This window comes from Suncus etruscus, chromosome 16 (genome assembly GCF_024139225.1).
Source record: "Suncus etruscus isolate mSunEtr1 chromosome 16, mSunEtr1.pri.cur, whole genome shotgun sequence".
Classification (NCBI taxonomy): Eukaryota; Metazoa; Chordata; class Mammalia; order Eulipotyphla; family Soricidae; genus Suncus; species Suncus etruscus.
The window spans coordinates 46,993,017-47,011,864 of record NC_064863.1 but is presented as its reverse complement, the minus strand read 5'-3'; the positions used below and the strand labels follow the sequence as shown (position 1 = coordinate 47,011,864).

Sequence of the window (18,848 nt, the reverse complement as noted above, 5' to 3'; positions counted from 1 at the left end):
AATTTTGTAAGCATAATATTTTCCTCATTTTAAAAATTATCTTGACTTATAAATACCATAATTTGTTATAACAAACTCAAATATCTTGGAATCAACTTAACTAAAATTGTGAAGGACCTATACAAAGAAAACGATAAAACTCTGCTCCAAGAAATAAGAGAGGACATGCGGAAATGAAAACACATACCCTGCTCATGGATTGGCAGGATTAACATCATTAAAATGGCAATACTCCCCAAAGCATTGTACAGATTTAATGCGATCCCTCTAAAGATACCCATGACTTTCTTCAAAGAAGTGGATCAGCACTTTTGAAATTCATTTGGAACAATAAACACCCTCGAATAGCTGAAGCAATCATTCGGAAAAAGAATATGGGAGGAATTACTTTCCCCAACTTTAAACTTTACTACAAAGCGATAGTTATCAAAACAGCACTGTATTGGAATAAAGACAGGACCTCAGATCAGTGGAATAGGTTTGAATACTCTGAGAATGTTCCACAGACATACAATCACCTAATTTTTAATAAAGGAGCAAGAAATCCTAAATGGGCCCGGAGAGATAGCACAGCGGCGTTTGCCTTGCAAGCAGCCCATCCAGGACCAAAGGTGGTTGGTTCGAATCCCGGTGTCCCATATGGTCCCCCGTGCCTGCCAGGAGCTATTTCTGAGCAGACAGCCAGGAGTAACCCCTGAGCACCGCCGGGTGTGACCCAAAAACCAAAAAAAAAAAAAAATCCTAAATGGAGCAAAGAAAGCCTTTTCAACAAGTGGTGCAGGCATAACTGGCTAGCGACTTGCAAAAAATTGAACTTAGACCCCCAGTTAACCTCATGTACGAAGGTAAAATCCAAATGGGTTAAAGACCTCCATATCAGACTCGAAACCATAAGATATATAGAACAACACATAGGCAAAACACTCCAGGACATTGAGACTATAGGCATCTTCAAGGAGGAAACTGCACTCTCCAAGCAAGTGAAAGCAGAGATTAACAGATGGGAATATATTAAGCTGAGAAGCTTCTGCTCCTCAAAGGAAATAGTGCCCAGGATACAAGAGCAACCCACTGAGTGGGAGAAACTATTCACTCAATACCCATCAGACAAGGGGCTAATCTCCAAAATATACAAGGCACTGACAGAACTTTACAAGAAAAAAACATCTAATCCCATCAAAAAATGGGGAGAAGAAATGGACAGACACTTTGACAAAGAAGAAATACAAATGGCCAAATGACACATGAAAAAATGCTCCACATCACTAATTATCAGGGAGATGCAAATCAAAACAACTATGAGGTACCATAGTGCTTTCATTTATTTGGAAACAAATGTATTATGGTCAACTATGTTGATTATGTGATACATTTTCTTTAAACAAAGTAAACAAAAAAGATGACTGGCCAAATCAAAAATAAATAATTGACTACTGGGGGACTGCAGCATTAGCAGAATGGGGAAGGCACTTGCCTTGCACATAGCTAACCTGGGTTCAATCCCCAGCATCCCATATGGTTCTCTAATCCTGCTGGGAATATTACTGAGTGCAAAGTCAGGAGAAAACCCTGAGCATCACCAAGTGTGGCAAAATAAAAAAAAGAAAAAATAGATTATGTTTCTGGCAAGAGACTGTTGAAAAAGTGATTATGTATAAATAATTTTGTTTTTGTTTTGTTTTTGGGCCACACCTGTTTTTGCTCAGGGGTTACTCCTGGCTAAGCGCTCAGAAATTGCCCCTGGTGTAGGGGGACCAAATGGGACACCGGGGGATCGAACTGCGTTCTTCCTTGGCTAGCACTTGCAAGGCAGACACCTTACCTCTAGCGCCACCTCGCAGGCCCCCTATAAATAAATTTTAACATCTATAGGGATGGAATTATCCTGAATATCTACAAGGAAAAAGTAATAGTAGTGTTAGCAATGAAACTGCTTTATAACCATCTAAGATATTACTATATTTAAAATAGCTGGAAGTCAAGAATGATGGATTATTTAAGAAATATGTATTGAATTCCTTTGTCTAGACACCATACTCAAGAAACAATCACCTAGTATTGGCCCTATGGTGGGCCTAAGGGCCATTAACTTAGTATTGGGCCTAAAGTGCCCAGTTTGACCCAAACATCTCATATAGTCCTCTGAGAATGGAGCCAAGAGTGATCACTAAGTTAAATTCTGAGCATGAGGAATAACTTCAAAACAGAACAAAATAAAAACCTGACTCTTAGGGCCAACATCTAAAACAAAAATTGCTTATTTATATAGTAAAAGAGAAATACTTAAAGATATGTACATTTTTTTTAAACTGTTCATTTTTCACCCTATAAGATGTGTATCAGGTATATAGGATTTCTACTGCCATTCCTACTTTGTAGTTAGTCCCCCAAATCAATAAATACTATAATGAAGACTCCTACAAACTTGCATTAATGAAGAACTGACTTTAATAACACTGTAATACTTACAGAGTCTTCTGATAATGAACGGCGACAAAGATCTATAGAAAAAAAGTTTTAATATTAACATTAACAATAAAGTCCCATTCCTAATACCATTCAAAAACATGAGAACTAAAGTCTTGGAGATGAAATTTTAGAGAAAATTACTTAATATTTATTTTTACTATCAAAATATATCATGTAAATATCAATGATTAATATTTTTTTTCATTTTTCTATCGTTTGCAATCTCTTAAAGAGTAGGGGTCGCATGCAAGGCAGACCCCACCAATGTGCTACCATTGGTAGCTGGATCTCCAGCCCTGGGATTTGGGGGAGGGTTGAGACCATTAAAATTGCCTTGCATGTGGTCTGGTCTCCAAAACCACAAATGTTTCCTTGAAATTCCCTGAGAATCAAAAATGATCCCAAGTCAGAGACAGGAATAATCACAGAAAACTGCCACCTACCAACAAGAGTCAATACCAGGATTTAGGAGCTGGGGGCAAGAGAGCTGAAAGGGCTAAATACATACTTTTCATATAGGAGGACTTGCATGGCAAGACCCAGCACTGCATGGCTCTCTGGGCATTGTAAAAAGTGACCCATAATAGACTTTTGGTTTTGGGGTCACACCTGGTGGGATTCAGGTTACTCCTGGCTCTGCACTCAGAAATTAATCCTGGCAGGGTTGGGGGACCATATGGGATGCCAGGGACCAAGCATGGGTCAACTGCATACAAGGCAAACACCCTACCTGCTGTGCTATTGCTCCAGCCCCCCTAACAGAATTTAAAATAGCCTCTGCATTGCTGGTTGTGGCTCAAAAATTAAATCAAAATAAAAAGTTGGACTGGGAGACAGTTCAAAAGGCTAGAGTGCATGTTTTACAGCTAAAGGAACTGGCTCAATGGTTGGGATCTCATGATCCACCCTCAGGGTGATCCAACCTCTGCATCAGTGCCAGCAGTATCCCCCAGAACTCCCAGACGTGAACCAAAGTACACGAAACTAAAAATATACATTTAGCAAGTGTTGATCAAAACAGATCAATTATAAAGAGGCATAAGGACTGGAATAATCAGGATGTCAGATGATTGATCAAAGGTTTGAAGCACATGCTTTAGCTAGAGTCCTGTACTTTCCTAGAGCATTGAGGGGACAGTAGTGTTTAAGGTCTGCTGGGTGTAGACCAAACAAATAATCTCACCACCCAAAAATTACCACTATCTAGCATTTTAGTTATTACTCTTGGTGTAAATAATTATATTTTAAAATAAGGGCAACAGCAATATTACCGAAGGTAGGATGCTTGCCTTACACTGAGCATAAGAACTCAGAGTAAGTGCTGGATACCACCAAGTTGGCCCCCCAAAAACAAGGTAAGTATCTTTTTTTTTTCCTCCCCCCGCCCCCGACCCCAAGGTAAGTATCTTAAGTATTAGACTGAAAGGAGAAATTTGGTCAAAACCACAAATGGCTAGATAGACCACAAAAGCCTAGATAAGATAAAAATTTCCCGCAGCTTCCATTTAGAAACATCAAAGTAAAATGTAATTTATGAAAATACACTGCCAAATTATATGCATACAACATTTACAGAAAACTTTAATAAACTTCCAACCTTCAGCTTTTTGTAGGATTTTCATTGCTTGGTTCAGCTGGCCTTGCCCTATGAGTGCACATGCAGTATTGTAGCACAGTTCATGTGTGCCTTCTTGAAGACCCAAGTTCTCCTGTTAGAAAACAGTGTAAGTCAAACACCACACAGAATTTTATTTCATTCAATATATGGTATATAGATATACTCACTGGAACCACTTTTTCCCAATTGCTTTGGGCTGCAACAACCGCTGAAAGGTTTGTTTTTCTCTCTTCATCATAATCATCTTGGGAGTTTCGGACAAGATCTCTATAGACAGCTAAGCATTCATCATAGCGCTCTAATCGATATAACTATTTAGCAAATAAAAAAATCAAAAGACAATTGAGACTATAATTAAAGTAATATAAACGTGCAGGTGCTATTAGGTAGGAAGTCCAATTCTACAAGGCATTTGCAGCAATCGCTCATTTTATTCCTTTATAATTCCAATCTGTTCTTATGCTAATAACTCCAAAACCTATTTGTAATTAATCTCTCCACTGTAAATTTGCAAGCATATCCATCAAATGGCACTGCATTTATCTTTTGCTTAGATTAAGTCAGTCAAAGTAGGTCATAAAAGAAAACCTTTCTATAGAGATTACCCTATTACCTATGTTTCACTTTTTTTTCTTTTGGCCACACTCAGCAGTGCAGAGGGTGTGGTGTCAAGATTCAAACAACACAAGGAAAAAAAAAAAAAAACAAAAAAAAAAACAAAGATTCAAACCATTATGGTACCAGAATCCACAATGTTACAATAGAGTATGCTAGGACCTTTGGAATTTCACTCCCCCTGTATCTGTGTTTTAACCAGAGTTCCCACAGCATTAAATGATACAGACACAAGTAAAATAAAAAAAGTAACAAATCAACTTAATATTTCTAAGTAGTACACTCTATTTAATCTTCATTTAATCTTTCCCAAAAATAAGTTATTGTAGAGGGCAGTTATCAATTACATGCTATTTCTGTTTATTTCATTCAAATAGTTCTCAGAAGTAAGAATTCATTCTGATTCAATTTACCATCTACAACAGAGACTGGTACCCTTCATCAGTTTCAAATTGGTGGAATTTAACCTAAAACCACCCATCTTACTTAAAAGTTCTCTTAAAAAAAACCCGGGGCCGAAGAGATAGCATGGAGGTAAGGCATTTGCCTTTCATGCAGGAGGTCATCGGTTCGAATCCCGGCGCCCCATATGGTCCCCCGTGCCTGCCAGGAGCAATTTCTGAGCCTGGAGCCAGGAATAACCCCTGAGCACTGCCGAGTGTGACCCAAAAACCACAAAAAAAAACAAAAACAAAAAAAAAAAAACCCAATCTGTAAATTTGCTCGTTTTTCCTTTTTTTAATTTCGTTTTTCTTTAACTCATTTGTATTGCTAACACATACATACTATTACAATGAACGATAAAGCCAATGCATTCCTTTCCCTTTAAACCTACTTTAATAAATCTTATAGTTTTAATAGTTCTAACATTTTTGTTCTCTCATTATTAAAAGTTCTACTTTACATTACTTTTAATGTCCTAAAAGTCTTTTAGAATATAGTATTTAATAAAATTCAAATTATTATCCATCATGATTTATGTTAAACAGAATAGTAGTTAGAAAATAAACATTTTTGGGGAAGGCGGGGATCTCATGGCAATTTTTGGCTAGCCAGGCAGGTGATTCAATGCAAAGGATAAGAATGGTGCTGCTGATGTCCTGTAGTGCCATCAATTACCTGGCCCCTTCTTGTGATGCTCTAGGAAATGGAATTGAGGTCGACCATATTTAAGTCATGTGCCCTAACTCCTAGACCAACTCTCTGGCCCAAATTTTAAAAATGTACTAATTGTGCTGATGCAATGGTGCTGGGTATAGGGCATTTGTCTTGTGCACAGATGACCCTGGTTCTATCCTTGGCATTTCATATGGTCCCCAGAGCAACTCCAGGAGTAATTCCTGAGTGTAGAGCCAGGATTAACTTACCCACCCCCAATACAAACAAAAATAAAATTTCCTGATGTGAGGAAACAATTTGCTCATTCATTCATATAAAATCTGTGTGAAGATAAATGGAGAGGGACTAGTTTTAAACTTCAAGTACCGATTTAGTGGAGTTTAGTGGAGACCCCACGCCTTGCTAAAGAAGATACATGCTCACTTGGGATGATTGTACTTAGAAGCAGTAATTACCACTTGTCCATAAAGCTCCTTTAGTTTGTCTGTCTGCTGGTTGGCACTCTCTATTGTCTTCAAGGCATTTTCAATTCTGTTCAGCCTGTACTCACAATAGGCCTTCTCAAAAGAAAGTGAGTTACTGAAAAAGGGGGAAAAAGCAAAAACAAAAACAAACAGTACCTGAGTATTAGCTTGCATTGCAGAGCACCCACTATATATCACATAGCCATAAACTGCTCTAAGTATTTGATATACTGGCACACCTCAGAGATATCCCTGGTTCAGCACCAGTTAACCTCAATAAAGCAAATAATAAGGTCCCTCAAGTTTTTATTTTCCAGTGAATTATGTTCATTTCATAGTCTAAGTGTTCAATGGCAGTTATGCTTTAAAAAAATAACCAAAGTGCTACAAATTATAAATGTAAATCAAATATCCTATTAAAAATGCTAATCATCTGAATCTTCAATGAGTAAAGAACTTTTTTTTTTTGTTGGTGAAGGGTCTTGCTTTCATACTGATGATTACTGAGTGCAGAGGCACTTGTACTTTTTTGTAATAAGAAAGGGAGATGGGAGATAGCTCAAATAGGAGAGCACATACCTAGTAATGGGTGAGGCCCTGATTTTGATTGCCAGCACAGCAAGTTCCTTCTTTCCCCAAAGACAGACAGGTGTTCCCTGAGAATTAAATGCTTCAAACAACAAACTGTTGGGTCTGTATCACTGGCCTGAATGTTTAATGACTGTTTCTTGGACAAAGATTTCTCTGTAGTATCTACTGCTGTTTGATAGCATTTTACTCACAGAACTTTAAATTTTCAAACCATCCTCTTAATTTTCAATTAATCCTCTTGCTTTAGCAACTAAGTTGATGTAATATTCTAAATCCCTTGTTCTCATATCAACAATGTTGTAATAGTCTAAATCCTTGTTCTCCTGTCAATAATGTTTATAGCATCTTTGCCAGTAGACGCCATCTCAAGAAACCACTCTCTTTGCTCAATCATAAGAACTGAAATTCATTCATTCATTCAAGTTTCATGAGATTTCCACAATTCAGTCACATCTTTTAGTTTCACTCCTCTCACTCTCTTGTTACTTCCAACACAGCTGCACTTATTTCATTTACTGAAGTTTTAAACTTCTCCAGCTCATTCATTCCATATGGTTTGAAATCAACTTCTTTCAAATTATTAATGTTTAATAATTCTGACTCCTTCTATGAAACATGAATGTTCTTCATAATGCCTAGAATGGTGAATCATTTCAAAAAAGATTTCAAAGGATTGTGCAGACTCAGCAGAAGAAATCATTAGTTTATGAGAAGCATTCCTTCCATAAAAAGATGTGAAAAGTTGAAATTCCTCCTTGATCCATGGCCTGCAGAGATGGATGTTTTATTGGCAGTCATAAGTTCAGATCTCCTAAGTATCTAGATATACTGTCAATGTCAATTTCTAAAAAGGGAATTTTTGAGGTTGCTATTCTGGGAACTATGGAGCTGAGGGTAGGGTGGTGAAAGCATGTAGTACCATGAAATTCAGGGTTTCTTGCACATGAAAAGTAGGTGATCTAAAATCTGAGCCCTGGGACCAAAGCAACAGTACAGAGCGTAGGGAACTTGCCTTGTGTATGGCTGACCTGTTTGGTCCTTGGCAGTTGATATGGTCCCAAGCACCATCAGAAGTAATCCCTGAGAACTGCCAAATATGCTCCTCCACCCCACCCCCATCCACCAAAAAAGGGGGAAAAAAGTCAAGTCACATCTTCAGCCCAAGAAAATCTTTTTTCTCCAGAAGCAGGTCTTCATAATGAACTTAAAATATTCAGTATGGGGACAAAGAGATAGTACAGTGGTAGGGTGTTTGCCTTGTATGCTACAGACCCGGGTTCAATTCTCAGCATCCCATATGGTCCCCAAGCCTGCCAACGGTGATTTTTGAGCACAGAGCCAGGAATAACCCATGAGTGCCAGTGGGCCTGGCCCCAAAACCAATAAGTATTCAGTAAAGCAAGTTGTAAACAGATGCAATGCCTGCCACCCAGGCCCAGCATAGTAAATTCAACATAAATCTCAGAGCTCTATAATTTTGTATTTTCTTTTATTCGGGGGGAGGGGCATACCTGGCAGCGCTCAGAGGTTACTTCTCGCCCTGCACTCAGAAATTGCTCTTGGCTGGCTCATGAGACAATATGGATGCTCGGGATCAAACCTAGGTTAGTCGTATGCAAGGAAAATGTCCTCCCTTCTGTGCTATTATTCCGGTCATAGAGAGCTCTTTTTTTTGGGGGGGGGGGGTTATATCACATCTGGTGGCACTCAGAGGTTACTTCTGGCTCTCAGAGATCACTCCAGGCAGGGGCTGAAGAGATAGAATGGAGGTAGGGCATTTTCCTTGCATGCAGAAGGACAGTGGTTTGAATTATGGCATCCCATATGGTCCCCGGAGCCTGCCAGGAGTGATTTCTGAGCATAGAGCCAGGAGTAACCCCTGAGTGCTGCTGGGTGTGACCCCCAACCCCCCCCCCCCAAAGAAATCACTCCAGGCAGGCTCCAGGGACCATATGGGATGCTAAGGATCGAACCCGGGTTGGCCATAGGAAAGACAAATGCCCTCCTCATTTTACTATTGCTCCAGACCTACAAACACTGGCTTCAACTTAAAATAACTAGCTACATTATCTCCTAATAAGGAAGCCAAGTATTGAGTTCTAAGAGCATAGATGTGTTGATGGCATCTTTTAAAATTAGATTTTGTCGACATTAAAAATCTATTACTTAATGTAGCATCATCATCTTGCACTCTTTTTTTTTGGGGAGGGGGCACACCCGGTAATGCTCAGGGGTTACTCCTGGCTATGCACTCAGAAGTCGCTCCTGGCTTGGGGGGGCCATATGGGATGCAGGGGGATCGACCTGCGGTCCGTCCTAGGCTAGCGCTGGCAAGGCAGGCACCTTACCTCTAGTGCCACTGCGCCGGCCCCAAAAAGTTTATTTTATTTGTGTGTGTGTGTGTGTGTGTGTGTGTGTGTGTGTGTGTGTGTGTGTGGTTTTTGGGTCATACCAGCAGTGCTCAGGAGTTACTCCTGGTTCCATGCTCAGAAATTGCTCCTGGCAGGCACGGGGGACCATATGGGACGCCGGGATTCGAACCAATGACCTTCTGCATGAAAGGCAAATGCCTTACCTCCATGCTATCTCTCTCCGGCCCCTTTTTTTTTGGGGGGGGGGGGGTCACACCCCGGCAGCGCTCAGGGGTTACTCCTTGCTCCATGCTTAGAAATTGCTCCTGGCAGACTCAGGGGACCATACGGGATGCTGGGATTCGAAGCAACGTCCTTCTGCGTATAAGGCAAACGCCTTACCGCTGTGCTATCTCTCTGGTCCCTTCATCTTGCACTTTTATGTTAAAAAAAATAACACTTTTCTTTAAATCTCCTGAACTAACCTCTGCTAATTTCAAACTTTTCTTCTGTAGTTTCTTTACCTCTCTGAATTGCCTGATCATCTAGTTAGATCACTAAATCTTTTTCTATATCAACAATACAGCTATTTTGTCTGTAGTATGCTCAGAAATGATAGATCTCTTCTCACCAATCAAAAAACTCCAGTAAAGAAAAGTCCTGAAAACCTCTAACAACTTAAATACTCATGCCCCGTAACCTATATGTTCTGTGTTGCCTTCTTTAATTAAAAATCGAACTTCTGGGGCCGTCGCAGTGGTGCTAGAGGTAAGGTGTCTGCCTTGCCAGTGCTAGCCTAGGACAGACCGCAGTTCGATCCCCCGGCGCCCCATATGGTCCCCCAAGCCAGGAGCGACTTCTGAGCACATAGCCAGGAGTAACCCCTGAGCGTCACCGGGTGTGACCCCAACCCCCCTCCCCCCAAAAAATCGAACTTATGCTGAGTTATTTTTCCCTATGTCCATCAAGAATTCTTGTTATATTTATGCCTCATATCCCTTCCTACTTTCTTAGTGGTTCAAAAGAAGAAAAAAGTAAAAAAAAAAAAAAAAAGGCTCCATTGAGGTTCAGAAATGCTGCTGGTAAGCAAAGGAAAAAAAGGAAGAAGAAATTGGTCAAACAGCATTTCAGAGCAAGATCAAAATACTATATATACTAAAGATTATAGGTATGGTGAAAGTTTCTAATAACTGCACACTAATTGAGGCACTTACTTGGCTAACACTTTGGTGTGAGTATTGATGACGTTCAAGGCTTCCTTGAAACCTCCATTCTGAATAAGGCAAACCACTTTACAGTGGAGGGCAGTTACGTCATCTTTGTTGATCTGCAATACTAAAGAACAAGTATAAGAAAACAATTTTAAATGGTTAAAACCCATTGCCTTTTTATATGTTAAGACATTTTCCAGCACTTCAGAAAACTACATTTCCAATTTTATTGTAAGAAATGATTGTCAAACATTTTACATTATTGAGTGACAACAGTTACAAGTGCAATAAATTCAATTTTCAATGAAACTGATTCCCAAGACACATGTAAAAAAGTACAGCAATATAAAGAAACAGTTTTCTTCAGCTTCTAAATCTTGGGGTACATTGTATACAATTCATTATTTCACAGGAAAAGAAAAACAATTCATGTACAATTTGGATGGAAAGAAAGTATCTTAGGGGCCCGGAGAGATAGCACAGCAGCGTTTGCCTTGCAAGCAGCCGATCCAGGACCAAAGGTGGTTGGTTCGAATCCCGGTATCCCATATGGTCCCCTGTGCCTGCCAGGAGCTATTTTTGAGCAGACAGCCAAGAGTAAACCCTGAGCAAAGCCGGGTGTGGCCCAAAAACCAAAAACCAAAAACCAAAAAAAAAAAAAAAAAAAAAAGTACCTTAGATTTGAGTACAAGTTTCTTGCCAAATGCCAAGCTTGAGGTCTTGGGTAAATCAATTTAACTGTCAAATCTGGTTTTATTTTGTTTTGGGGACCAGACCTTGAGCTCAGTTAGGTGCTTGAGATCCTTCCCAGCAATGGTTGGGAAGGTAGCACCAGGGATTAAATGAAGGCTTCTTTCTATCACTCCAGGCCTTTAAGCTAGCTCTCTCAACCTAAATGTTTCAGATCTGAAAAATGAAAGCATTACCTATGTACAAGGTTATTATAAAAATTAAATGAAAATACTCTGGAGGGCCCGGAGAGATAGCACAGCGGTGCTTGCCTTGCAAGCAGCCGATCCAGAACCTAAGGTGGTTGGTTCGAATCCCGGTGTCCCATATGGTCTCCCGTGCCTGCCAGGAGCTATTTCTGAGCAGACGGCCAGGGGTAACCCCTGAGCACCGCCGGGTGTGGCCCAAAAACCAAAAACCAAAAAAAAAAAAAGAAAATACTCTAGAAGAAAAAACCCATAAATTGTTTACACATTTAACTCGCTGACATTTATAAAACAAAACAAAACAAAAAAAACCTACTGAAAATTCCTCTTCTCCGAAAATAACCAAAAAGGAGTACCAGGAAAGAGCAGGAAGCCACATTTCACTGCTAAACAGCTGTTCTGTATAAAATGAGCAGGATCAAACCCCCAGTTCTGGGCCACTATAGGAATCCAACTCCTTACAGTCAAAGGAATTTCTATCAGTTAAGAAAATCTAGAATGAAGAACAGACAGCTCTGTTGCTCTAATTAAATGATTCCTGCCAGATACTATGATTACCGAATCACACTGGTGGTAGGTCTAGCCTACTGCCAGTAGGCTAGAGCTAATTCAAATCATTCAAAATCATTTTTAGGATTAAAATCAGTCTAATTTGTAGCTAGTTCTCTCTCTTCTCAAATCAGTGAAAGTTCACTGTTGGCACAATCATTTCTTTTTACATTTGTTACAACAGACTTACTTATCTCTCTGCCTTTAAATATTCAGCGATAGGTTGTGAAAACTTCCTTTATGGGAAGGGGGCGGATAAGGTTCCAGTTGGTGCTCAGGTACCAACCGAAGGGTTCTTTAATTTGGGGGGGGGGGGTCTCAAGAGTTGCACCCAGCAATACGATGTGGTGTGGGGGAATCTGACTTGTTCAACCACAGGTCTCAAGGCCCTTGAGAATGCTTCTTTCAGCCTTGTATATTCCCTTGCCATAATCATATGGACTCTGGTGATTCAATTTCCAAACGGACAAGCCAAGGCGGCTGTACCTTTCGTTTACTCATCAGTGCCCAACCAAAGAAAGCCATCGTAAAGGATATAAAAACTCAGGAGGGAATTTGAACACCCAAGACAGTTTATTCAAGCAGAGAGAAAGGAGTCTTAATTTTCCCTCCTTTGTTCCAACAAATGTCGATTCTTGACACACACATATATATGTTCTGCTTTCGATGGCTGTGAAGAGATCCAAGGCCTGCCGGGGGCATCCAGCACTCTCAACCTGTGCAACCTCCACCTCGTCAGCCCAGCTGCGAAATGACGTGTCCTCGCAGGTTCCCCCGCCCCCACTCTTTCCCTCCTGCACCCCCGGAGAGCCGGCTCCCTTGGCGATAGAGTCTCTGCAGCCACCCCAAATCAGAGAAGATGCAGCGGGCCTAGGGAGCAAAGAGTGCAGCGGCTGCGGGCTCTTTAAATCCGTCCCGCACAGTGAGCTGGGGCTCAAGGGGGGGGGGGAGGAGGACACGTGGCTCAGAGCTCCCGAACCCGACGCCGAGCTAGAACCAGGCACGGGCGACCCACCCACTGCAGCCAGGGGTTCGAGCCCCGTAGCGGGCGGCCCTGATCACCGTCCGCAGCCACCCTCTCTTGGGGGGGGGTGGTCGCGCGCGCCGGAAGAGGGCCGCGGCCCCGCCACCTCCCCACCCCCAGCCCGCCTCTTACTCTTATTGACGGTCTTGAGGGCGCGCGTGAAGTCGCCGTTCTGGCCATAACGGTTCACTTCGGCCCAGAGCGCAGGGACCGAGACCCCCCCGCTGCCGCCGCTCGCCATCTTGGAGGAGGCTCGGGGCGGGGCCCGGCGACCTCTGCCCCGGAAGCGGATCCTGGGGCTGGCCCCGCGGAGGAGGGAGCCGGCCGGGGGCTCCGCGTTGGGAGTTCGGCGTCCGGGAAAGGGCCTTGCTCTCTGCTGGGCTGGGAACCCGGAGTCCAGGCACCAGCCCTCAGGCTCAAGGAACTTAGCGTGGCTTGCGGAGAAGGAAAAGGGCTTCCGTGTACAGTCAGGGCTCCAGGTTGCCTGTGTTTTTCCAGGCTGGCAATGTATAGAAGAAATGAAAGGCCTATGGAATGTCTGAAGACCCGTAGAAACCTCCAAGAAATCTTGAAGCTGAAAGGGCGAACACATGGCTTGCTGTTTGAGATCTCATGGAAGATTTGGCATGGGAAAGGGATCTTGAAAGACGGCAAGAAAGTCTACTCTAAGTTCTGGTTCAAATTCATGGAAAAGCGAGGAGCAAAGGCACAGGATGAGAACAATCTGCGTGTGCGAAGAGCCTGTGATGAAACCCCATTGGTTGCCCTTTGGGTTCAAAATAAGTTTTGTGAGGGCTGGGAAAAATACCCACGCGAAATATGCACTCACATATGAAAAAAATAATAAACCTTTACACATGAGCTTGGCTTTTATTTGATACAATATGTAAATTTCAGAAGGCATCATTGTATCAATAGCAACTCTAAGAACTTTATAACAAAGTTTAAATATGGTTAGCGATTTAACAGTTTTCGTCCCCATTGTGTACCTGCACAACCCTGTAGGCTGGTGTGTCACTTTGTGGTCAGTCTTGTTTGTGGACATACTTGGGATCGAACCCTAGCTTCCTGTTCTTGAACTTAAGTTTCATCCAGTTAAGCCATAGCTCTTTAATCAATATAACTTTATGAGGCATTTGAAATACTTCCCAACAAGAAATTTAGTACTATTTATTTGTTAGGGATATATGTATTCTTAAGAAAAGGAAATTGGTAATGACCACTCATAATGCCCAGTCTAATTTTGGAAAACTTTCACCTAATAGGTTTGACCAAGTTTAGAAGAAATGAAATAGCAGTGACTGTTCAGAAACCATGAAGCCAACGTTTAAATAAAATCTTTTTCTTGTGAATTGGCAAATAATAGAAAATTATAAGTACTTGACTTCTGGGCTGGAGCAATAGCACAGAAAGTAGGGCATTCTCCAACATGTGGCCAGCCCAGGTTCGATGACTCAGATTTGATCTCCGGCATCTCATAATTTCCCAAGCTTGCCAGGGTTGATTTCTGAGCTCAGAACCAAGAATTACCCCTGAGCACGGACAGGTGTGGCCCACCTCAAAAATTCCAAGAAACAAAAAGTACTTGACTTTTAACAATTCTTTATCACTGTGCAAATTGAGACTTTCTTCCCTGCTGAGGGAAAAAAAAAACAATTATACTTTCTTTTCTTTCTTTTTGGGGAGGGGTTGGGGCCACACCCGTTTGATGCTCAGGGGTTACTCCTGGCTAAGCGCTCAGAAATTGCCCCTGGCTTGGGGGGACAATACGGGACGCCGGGAGATCGAACTGCGGTCCTTCCTTGGCTAGCGCTTGCAAGGCAGACACCTTACCTCTAGCGTCACCTCGCTGGCCCCAATTATATTTTCTTTATAAAATTAAAATCCAATATAAAACTAGGTAGGTTTCATGGAGATTGTAAAGATGCTATAGTAACAGATTTTAGCGACAGAAAGAGCATTTTTAAAGAACTACCTGTATAGAGATACTACTTATTTAAAAACTACTGATACAAAAATGAGGAAAATGGGGACAGGACATATAACACAAAGTTAGGGCATTTGCCTTGCACACAGTCGATCCAGGAAAGATGGTGGTTTGAATCTCGACATCCCCTATGGTCCCCTGTGCCTGCAAGGAGTGATTTCTAAGCACAGAGCCAGGAGTAACTCCTGAGCACAGCTGAGTGTGACCCTCCCCCCCCCCCCCGAAAGAAAAATATAAGAGGAAAATGTGCTTCCTTAATTTTTATCAACAATTCCCAAACTACAACTTTGGGTAGGTTTCAAAGGAAACATAAAGTAATTTGTTGGGTGCATAGTTTTTAAGGGCTATCAGTAGCACTCTATGAGTATGTTGTACAGGCTGGAACAAGAGTATGGGGGCTAAGGATTATACATGGCAATCAACAGTTTGAACCCCAAGTACCACATATAATACCCTAAGAACAGTGTTTTAAATATTAAAAATGTATTTGATGAAGAGAGAGATAAAGCACAGCATGTAGGGTGCTTGGATGTGGCATACACAAGTTTTATCTCTGGCATCCATAGGCATCCGTGAACCTGCCAGGAGTAATTTCTGAGTGAAGAGCCAAAAGTAACCTCTGAGCACCACTGAGTGTGACACAAAGGCAGAAACAAAAGACAACAAAGTATTGAGGAGCTAGAGCAAAAGCACAGCAAGCAGGGCAATTGTTTTGCAGACGGCAGACCCAGGTTTGATCCCCTGCATCCCATATAGGCCCAGGAGCCTGCCAGGAGTAATCTCTGAGCACCGCTAGGTGAGGCCCTAAAACATAAATAAAATAAAGTCTTTTGAAAAGGAGAACTGGAAATCCTGTGCAGAGGAAGATGAATTCAAGACTTGGTGAAAGGTGCCAGAGTGGTGGCACTAGAGGTAAGGTGTCTGCCTTGCATGCACTAGCCTAGAATGGACTGTGGTTCCATCCCCTAGTGTCCCATATGGTACCCCCAAGCCAGGAGCGATTTCTGAGCACATAGCCAAGAGTAACCCCTGAGAGTCAAATGAGTGTAGCCCCCCAAAAAACAAAAACAAGACTTGGTGAGATGAGGATGAGAAAGGCCAGAGAAAAACAGATGAAACCAAGCTTCTGACAGAGGAATCAATGTAGCCAGAATCATGGGCTGGATGGGAAAGGAACTGAACCTGCACTATTCATATAGAAATAAGCAATCGAAACACACAGACAGGAATCATTTATGCTAAAAGAAGATCATCTTCATTAGTCCTCAAACTCCACTGTCTGAGCAAGTAGAAGCAAAGATAAACAAATAGGACTGCATTAAACTTAGAAGTTTCTGCACTTAAAAGGAAACAGTGACAAGAATATAAAAGTAAAAAAAAAAAAAGAATATAAAAGTTACCCACAGAATTGAAGGAACTATTCATCCAATGTCCATCTGATAAGGGGCTATTATCTAAGATGAACAAGAACAGACAGTGCTGGTGCAGATACGGGGAGAAAGGAACTCTCATTCACTGCTGGTGGGAATGTTATATAATCCAGCCTTTCTCGAAAACAATATGGAGATTTCTCAAAAAAAAACTGGAAATTGAGCTCCATACATCCAGCAATACCATGCCGAGGGATATAATCTTGGTAAACAAAAACAATACAAAAATGCCCTCTGCAGGTTCATTGCAGCACTATTTACAATAGCCAGAATCTGAAAACAACCCAGGCGCCCAATAACAGGTGAGTGGCTAAAGAAACAGCAGTAGACCTACACAATACTATGCAGCTGTTAGGAAAAATGAAATTATGAAATGTATCTATACATGGATGTGGAGACTATTAGGCTGAGTGGAATGAGTCACAGGGCAAGGGATAGACATAGAATAGTCTCAATCATCTGAGGGATATAAGTAAAATAAGACAGTATGGTAATAATATCCAGAGACAAGAGATGAGGGCCAGGAGGATCAACACTGACAACTACCATGACAATGACAGTGAGAGACAAAATGCGTGTCCCAGAGACAGGCAGGAGATGGGGTACGGCAGAGAAATGGGGGACATTAGTGGCAGGAAAAGTGCACTGGTGGGGGCTGGACAGATAGCAGAGTGGTAGGGCATTTGCCTTGCAAGGTTCCCAGTGCCTGTCAAGAGCAATTTCTGAGCAAAGCCAGGAGTAACCCCTGAACTCTGCCGGGTGTGGCCCAAACCACCCACCCCAAAAGAGTGCACTGGTGATGGGGTGGTGTACAACTAAAACCCAACTATAAACTTTTCTGTAACTTCATTGCTTAAATAAAATTTCGGGGGGGGGGGGGGTTGGACCACACCTGGCGGTGCTCTGGTGTTACTGCTGGCACTGTGCTCAGAAGTCACTCCTGGTAGGCTCTGAGGACCATATAGGTTGCTGGGAATCAAACCCGGGTCCATCCCTGGTCGGCCATGTGGAAGGCAAATGCCTTATTGCTGTGCTATCACTCTGGCCCCTAAATAGAGAAATTATTTTAAAAAAAAAATAGGAGGGTTCAGCTGCTCCACAGATTGTTATTGATAGGGAGTTTGACAGAAGACACTAGCTTGTATTGGTTACAAATGAGGTAAAAAAAAAAAAGGGTCATAGAGCCTAAGTGAGTGACAGGGTCTTACCAAGATCTCATCTATTGCAGATTCCTTTTTCCCTTGTTACTGTTGTGAGAGTCAAACAATTCTGGAAGGGTGCAGGTAGAGAATGGGGCCTGAATTAAGGAACTTGTGTGGGCTGGAGAGATACCATGGAGGTAGTTTGTCTTGCATGTAGAAGGACGGTGGTTTGAATCCCGGTATCCCATAGGGTCCCCGTGCCTGCCAGGGGCGATTTCTGAGTGTGGAGCCAGGAGTGACCCCTGAGCTGCCGGGTGTGACCCAAAAACAAAACGAAAGGAACTTTTGTATACAAAGCACTTGTTAATCGATTTGTAATAGGGGTGGAAGGGGCACACAACACAGGTCCTTTAGATAAAAAATTAAGACTAATCCATTCCCACAAAAGTGAACATATGTACATAATTTTATATCAGTTCTATGGATGTGAGATTAAAGTTTCAAATTCATAAGATCAGAGCCACACAATCTAAGTGATTAAAAAGGATTATAAATTGATGATGCCTATAAGTCCTCCTAGTAACTTTAGAATGAGTCCTGCTGAATACATTGCTCTACATATCCAAGTATACACTATTACAAAAGAAAAAAAGAGACCAGTTACTATTAGAGACTGCAATTTCTAAAATGATAGGCTGGGGAATTTTAGTGTATCTGAAATTAACAGTTAAGACTTACTTTTATGAGCCATAACATTCACTTGTAAAGGAACTCAACATATACAAGTATGATTTAATAAACCTTTTATTTGACATAGAAGACTACTTTTCCTTGGGAAATTTTATTGACAGAGAAGATCTCAACAAAAACCCCCTTTCATGCCTTCATCTTATTTTCATGCTGCTTTAAATTATTTCTCTGATATCCATAGCTCTCACTTTTAAAATAGTAAAATCAAACAAAGCATCATGTTGGGGGCAGAGAAACAGTACAGAGAGAGTGCCTGCCTCATACAGAACTGGACCCAAGTTCAATCCCCAGTATTCTATCTCTAGTGTCCAATATGATCCCCTCTGATGTCCATCAGGAGTGATCCCTTAGTGTAGAGCCAGGAGAATCCCTGGGTACAGTCTTATGTGGTCACAAAACCAAAACACATACCACCACATATTGAAGAGGAAAAAACCAACATCATCTCTACCTACCTAGAACTAAATACTTATCTTTATATGATACGAAGTGTAGATAACCATGTACTCAGCATTTGTTGATTTTTTTTGGGTCACACCCAAAATGCTCTGGTCTGTTCCTCAGCACTTCAAAGTTATTAGGAAGAAAAGAAT

General features: G+C 41.6%; 1 protein-coding gene across 1 annotated transcript in view; it reads right to left on the bottom strand.

Moving 5' to 3' along the window:
* SRP72 (signal recognition particle 72) overlaps window positions 1-13,209 on the bottom strand; it is a 38,352-nt gene extending 25,143 nt beyond the window's left edge. The window contains exons 1-6 of the mRNA XM_049789945.1: window positions 13,079-13,209; window positions 10,442-10,562; window positions 6,277-6,400; window positions 4,255-4,398; window positions 4,067-4,178; window positions 2,470-2,501 (exon numbers count right to left, since the gene is read on the bottom strand). Coding sequence (XP_049645902.1) covers window positions 2,470-2,501; window positions 4,067-4,178; window positions 4,255-4,398; window positions 6,277-6,400; window positions 10,442-10,562; window positions 13,079-13,187 — 642 coding nt within the window. The 5' untranslated portion in view covers window positions 13,188-13,209. The remainder of the gene's footprint in view (window positions 1-2,469; window positions 2,502-4,066; window positions 4,179-4,254; window positions 4,399-6,276; window positions 6,401-10,441; window positions 10,563-13,078) is intronic.
* Between the last annotated feature and the right edge of the window lie 5,639 nt (window positions 13,210-18,848).